Source organism: Carlito syrichta, unplaced genomic scaffold (genome assembly GCF_000164805.1).
Source record: "Carlito syrichta isolate Samal-C Ts95f unplaced genomic scaffold, Tarsius_syrichta-2.0.1 Scaffold288347, whole genome shotgun sequence".
NCBI classification, from domain to species: Eukaryota; Metazoa; Chordata; class Mammalia; order Primates; family Tarsiidae; genus Carlito; species Carlito syrichta.
In genome coordinates, this window is record NW_007232443.1 from 497,748 (window position 1) to 504,333 (window position 6,586).

A 6,586-nucleotide genomic window follows, 5' to 3' on the forward strand; every position below is an offset into this window, starting at 1 on the left:
CCCCCCCCCACCATCAAGGCACTCCCGCCCCCCCCCCCACTCGGGTGTAACAGCCCCGCAGGGCCAAGTGCTTCATTTGTCCGGAGGAACCCTGGGGGGAGCACCCTCACAGGTACCAAGTGTCCAGGGCCGGAGCACCTGTGGGTGCTAGTATTGGTTCCTGTCCCTCCTCTGCCCCACGCCCCCCTGCTCGGCCCCGCTGCCGCACATCCACGGGTACTTCCAATTGGCGGCAACACCCTCCAGTAGTTCTGCATTCTAGTCCCAGTTACATAATAAATTACGGGCGAGCTTCTGTGTGTGACTCTGGGACGTCACAACATGGAGACAAACCGGCACAGGCAGAGTCCGATGGGGAGCAGCGTTCTCTGTGCTTCCTGGGGTCCACTCGGACTGCTGCCCTCCAGGGGAGGAAGGAGGAAAGGGGCAATTCGAAGAATGGTTGATGAGCCAAGGTTCATTCAGAAGCAAGAGACCAGATTGATGAACTTATGGCCCGACCCGCAGCCTGGAGTCAGGTCTGTGGGCTGGAGCAGGGCGGGGCGGGGGTTCACAAACCCCAGGTCCCTGAGGACTGTGCTTGTCGTCTGGAAGGACCTTCAACAAGATGCTGACCCAGAGTTGGGCCCGCATAAGCTCTTGCCCAGGGAAGGTACTGTGCTGTTCACAGAGACTAGACCAGGGTCTTAAGCTGGCTGCCAGAGGGCCGGGGTTGGGAAGTCGGGGGTGGGATAACAGGGCTGCCTCCCTGCTCCCACTCCATCCCCCCACAGTGGATGCAGGGCTCAGGCTGAGAGTTGGGAGTCTGAGCAGTTGTTAGAGCCACACAAAGCGGGCACAGGGACCAACACACAGTGGGTCCTGTCCTCTAAAGAGGCATGTGGGAGGGAGGACAGGAAGGAGGAAGGGAAGAGGAAGAATTATAAACCAAAGTTCATTTAGAAGCAAGAGATTGGATTGATGAAGATATTGGAAGCCAGATTAAATAAATAACGATTAAAAAATACGATCCTGTTTAGCCTGAAGAAAAGTCAGACGGCATGACAGCTGCTGCCTTCGTTTGGGAGGGAATGTGTCAGGAGCAGGGTTTTCTGCAGGGCTCCAATGAGTTGAGGCAGGACCCCTGGGGGAGCCGGCCAAGGAGACCCATTGTGACCAAGGAAGACTGCTGTACTAGTCGGAGCTGTCAACTTTGGGAGGGGCCTCTGAGTAAGGTGGTGAACTTCCCAGCCCCAGAGATATTTAAATGAAAGCTGGAGCTCCTTTGCCAAAGATGTTGTCAAGCACATTCAGCTTTCCAGCGCTACAATTTCCAGCCTCCGCTGTCACAGTGTCCTTTGGCGAGGTCCCCACCTCCAGGTGCTGAGAATCTTGGACCTGTGATTGGAGCGCCAAGTCTCAGTTTCCTTTCCTGGAAAACAGAGATATCACCTCAAATATTTATAAGATCCAATGAACAATGAACATGAAAGAACTTTGCAAACTCTTGCAAAAAAAGTAGGATGAGAATTAATAGTCACTGAGTGAGCACCTTCTGTATAGCAGACACTTTATTATTTTTAAAATCCATACATTCACCCTATGAAGTATTATTTGCGCCTCACTGTACAGATAAGGCTCAGAGAGGTTAAGTAACTCTCCCAAGGTCACACAGCCAAAAAGTGGCAGCGCTGGATTGGGACTCAGATCTCGGTCTAACTCTAAACCCTGCTAAACCCTGAAGCATCTACACTTAAAAGTGTAATTATTGTGATTTCTGTTTGTCATGTTATATGTATTTGGAAAATCCTCACCTACCAGAAATGCTGCCCTGCCTTTGGAACTGTACCAGACTGCCGAGTAATGAGCTCTGTCCTGATTGTGTCTCCAGAAAACAGGTTTTTTATTACTCACCACGGCGGGCTGTACATCTCAGACGTGCAGAAGGAGGACGCCCTCTCCACCTACCGCTGCATTACCAAGCACAAGTACAGCGGGGAGACCCGGCAAAGCAATGGGGCGCGCCTCTCCGTGACAGGTAGGGAAGAGAACTGGGGAGGCCAGGAGGCCGGGGAGGGAGGCTCGCACTGCATGTCCGCACCACAGATGGGACCCCTCTGTACCGAACACAGGTACTGAAGCCACCAGGGAAGACCTTGTCCATTTAGGGGTAGGGTGCCCCTCACATAAGGATCCCAGAGATCAATTCTTTTGAGGAGTGTGTACCAGGGAAACGAAACTCTCCTGAAGGTCTGATATGGTTTCATTTTCAAATAACGAAGGTTATGGATTCCACCCTCCCTTTCCTTTTTATGCCTTCCCTGTCAGGATGCTTGTAGATGAAATCTGATAAACATAGTAACTGTTAGTCTCGATTTCCGGGATTTTAAAAATTTCCTCGTGTCTCTGTTTTTTAAGATTCTATTTTATCAGGCAAAGCACAGTGGCTCACAAACTAAGTCTCAGTGCTTTGGGAGGCTGAGGCAGGAGGATTATTTGAGACCAGGAGTTCAAGACCAGCCTAGGCAATATAGCAAGACCCCATCTCTACCAAAAAAAAATTTTTTTTTCTTGAGTTGTAGTCTCACCCCGTCGCCCAGGCTGGAGTGCAATGGCATTCTCACGGCCACCCCAACTTCGACCTGCTGGGCTCCAGCGATCCATCTGCCTCAGCCTTCCAAGTAGCTGGAACTACAGGCACATGCTACCATGCTCGGCTAATTTTTTATTTATTGTAGAGATGAGATCTTGCCAAATTGCCTGGGCTGGTCTCAAGCCCAAGGGCTCAGGCATTGTATTCGCCTCGGCCTCCGAAAGTGCTGAGATTACAGGCTAAGCCACTGAGCCCGGCCCAAAAATTTTTTTTGAATTAGCCAGGCGTGGTGGCTCATGCCTGTAGTCCTAGCTACTTGGGAGGCTGAGGTGGGAAAATTGCTTGAGCCCAGAAGTTAGAGCTATAGTGAACTGTGATCAGGTCATTGCACTCCAGCCTGGGCAACAGAGCAAGATCCTGTCTAAAAAAAAGAAAAAGGATTCCATTTTATCAATAAGTGTATGTGTATCTCTTGTTGTAGGACACCTTACAATATTTGAAATTAGGCAGAATATAATTTATAAACAAAAATATTTTGACCAGGCATAGTGGCTCACACTTATAATCCCAGCACTTTGAGAGACCGAGGCAAAAGGATCGGCTGAGCCCAGGAGTTCAAGACCAGCCTGGGCAACATGGTGAGGCCTAGTCTACAATAGAAATTTTTTTTTAATAATTAGTGCCGGGCTCGGTGGCTCAGCCTGTAATCCTGCGCTTTGGGAGGCCGAGGTGAGTGGATTGCCTGAGCCCGCGGGTTCGAGACCCACCTGAGCAACTTGGCGAGTCCTCATCTCTACAATAAATCAAAAACTAGCTGGGCGTGGTAGCGCGTGCCTGTAGTTCCAGTTACTTGGAAGGCTGAGGCGGAAGGATCACCAGAGCCCAGCAGGTCGAGGCTGCAGTAGCCGGGAGCGGTCACTGCACTCCAGTCTGGGCGCCAGAGTGAGACTCCAACTCAAAAAAAAGAAATAATAATAATAATAATTAGCTGAGCATGATGGCACATGCCTGTAGTTCCAACTACTTGGAAGTCTGAGTCAGAAGGATATCCTGAGCCCAACAGGTTGAGGCTAGTTGCCATGATAGTGCCACTGTACTCCAGCCTGGGTGACAGAGTGAGACTCTGACTCAAAAAATATATTATTGTATTTCTAAACTGAATAAAGCATTCTTATTCTGGAGTGACAATAGCCTCTTAGGAGGGATGGAAGTTGATGTTGACTGGATCTCCCTGGGACTAGGGATTTCCATCACGTGTTGTCTGTGGGACACTATAATAGCCCTGTGAGGTGTGTGGAGTTCTCCACACACCTCTTTGGTGAGAAAACCAAATCCCTGGAAAGCCAAGCAAGTAACCGGAGCCTTTTAACCAGCGGGAGGCACAGCCAGAATGCAGGACCCCACAGAAGGAGCCAGCTGAATGCCCATAGCCATGCCCTATCACAGAAGGCACGTGGCATTCCCGAGGAAGCCTTTCTAGTATGTGGCGTTCCTCGAGGAAGGTTCCAACCTCCTTTAACAGCAGTCCTCAGACAGACATTATCGTAACCTGTGCAGTGCACACTGACACTTTTTACCACACCCATGGCAAGGCAGGCTGATATTTTCTAGTCTGTTCTATCCTATTTTGATTTTTCTAAGTGCTGGTTGCAGCTCACCAAATGAATTTCACAACCTCCTAACAGTTTGTGACTTGTAAGTTGAAAATCGGTCCTGAGGAGGTGAGGTTGGAGTTTTAGGAAGGAGAAAGAACCGATGGTCAGAGCACTTGGCTTTTGGGATCAGATGCAAAAGTCATACCCCCTCTCTAGGCCTCTGGAAGATTTTGTCTGCTTCTGGCATTCTGCGATTGGGTGAGCTCTACCTTGACCAGCAGATGCCTCCCACCAGGACCCCTCTCATTTGCCTGACACATTCAGAGGCTAGACCAGGAGAGCAAGAGCAGGGAGGGCAAAGACCCGGCTCTCTGATTAGCCCTTGTGTCTTCGGTGCCCAGCCCTGTGCCTGACACATACTAGACATTGTGTAAATATGTATGGCATTCATCAGTGCCAAGGGAAACTGTGCTGTCATGTGGAGAGGGGACGGGGCTGCTATACATGGCACCATCTTTGTGGCTTGACTTTGGAATCTGCAGCCCAATTCCCAAAGGGTTTGCCTCCAAGTGATAGGGACTTGTTTGTGTGGTGTTTTGCATCTCATTTGCATGCTTCTCATACGTTGCAGGAAAGGCACAAAAAGCCCCCTCCCTGCAGGCCTGCTCCCTTCTCCACAAATATCTGGCCCCTTCATCTTCTCATATCCTGTTTGGGCCTCCAGCTTCTGAGGGGGGACTAGGCAGGAGCCCCTCAAAAAAAGACATTCTTACATGGAGGGTATGCCAGCCTTCACCTCCTCTTCTTTCACCACCAGCTTCAAGGGGAAGGGGCAGGCGGGAAGAGACAGGAAGGAACCCGGACAGATTGAACAAGAGAGGCCCAGGCCCAAGGGAGGCCAGCATAGGGCAAGGGAAAATAGAAAGGAGAGACATGCCCAGAGAGAGACAAAGGAAGATGGAGGAGAAACCAAGAAGGAGGGAGCTGAGGGGAGGGGCCCGTGCAGTGACGCGGGGCCCTGATGTGATGTGATGTGACAAGGCGATCTGCCAGCTGCTTGTCTCGGCAAAAATGCAACTGATCCGGGAACAATCACTGCAGAGGGAGATTGGAGGAGAGGGTTGGGGCTCAGCCCTGCTGCTTTAGGCTCACAGACCCCTCCCCACCACACTTCAGATCCACCCCCTGGGCATGGGTGGCAGGGGAGATGCTTTGGTCTCTGGTGACCAGGGCCTTGGGAGCTCCCGAGCCTGGTGGCGGGCAGGGTATGTTGGCACTGGGTCCCCAGGGGCAAAGGCAGAGGAATAGGTGACAGTAATAAACGTGATTGGAGTGGTTGTTTTGTGAGGGCAGGAACCACATCTATGCTCCCTTCAGTGCTTTCTGTTTATTAAAGTTGAGAGTGGGGGATATAATGAAGTATATTATTAAAAGGGCAATTAGGGGCCCGGTGAGGTGATGGCTCACACCTGTAAGCCCACCACTTTGGGAGGCCGAGGCAAGAGGATCCCTAGAGCCTGGGAGATCAAGACCAGCCTAGGCCACATAGCGAGACCTCTTGTCTCTAAAAAAAAAAATTAGCTGGGTGTGGTGGCACATGTCTGTAGTCCTAGCTACTCAGGAGACTGAGGCAGGAGGATCTCCTGAGCCCAGGAGGTCAAGGCTGTGGTGCTGTGATTGTGCCACTGCACTCTAGCCTGGACAACAGAGTGAGACTCTGACTCAAAAAAAAAAAAAAGGCAGGGGAACAATTATGAATCAGGTCAACGTTTCCATCTCAGCCTCACCACTCACTAGTTGTGCAATCTGGCACAGAATAAATAACGTTCCTCACCTCATCTTCCTCATCTGTGAAATGGGAGTGACAAAACGCATGCCACCGGGTTGTTGTGAGAACAAAATAAGCTATCGCATGTCACAAGCTTTGCGTTGTGCCTGGCACGCGGAAGCGCTCAACAGACAGAGCTGCCGTTCTTGCCCTGGGGGGTGTTGTTGTTGTTCGGAGTTATTGTCCCTACTACATCCCCAAGTGTGGGGGCGGGGAAAGGGAGTAACTTTCGTTTTTCTGTATTTTCCACGTTAAAGGAGGTTGTTGCAAGAATAGCCTGAGTCCTCGCAAAATACAGCCTAATAATAATCCTTTGTACATCTAGGTGCTTTTAAAGAGTTTGCCAAGTGCTTTCACTTGCATTAACTCACTTCATCGCCACAATGACTCAGAGGGATGGGATTATCATCGACCGTTATAAAGGAGGAGACCCACGACCAGAGAGGTTGAGAGCCTAGGCTCAGGTCCCCCAACTCAGGAAGGACAGAGCCGGGTGCCGAGGCCGTGCTACCCCCGGGGTTCCCTGGCCACCTAACCACTGCAATGCTGTCAACTGGCTCCAGGGGTTCCAGCAACCTCCCCAAACCTCCT

At 50.9% G+C, this 6,586-nt stretch overlaps 1 protein-coding gene across 1 annotated transcript in view; it reads left to right on the forward strand.

The window, feature by feature from the left end:
* DSCAML1 (DS cell adhesion molecule like 1) overlaps positions 1–6,586 on the forward strand; it is a 348,081-nt gene that overhangs the window by 242,648 nt on the left and 98,847 nt on the right. The window contains 1 exon segment of the mRNA XM_021710263.1: positions 1,871–2,017. Within this exon segment, the coding sequence (XP_021565938.1) occupies positions 1,871–2,017 (147 nt within the window).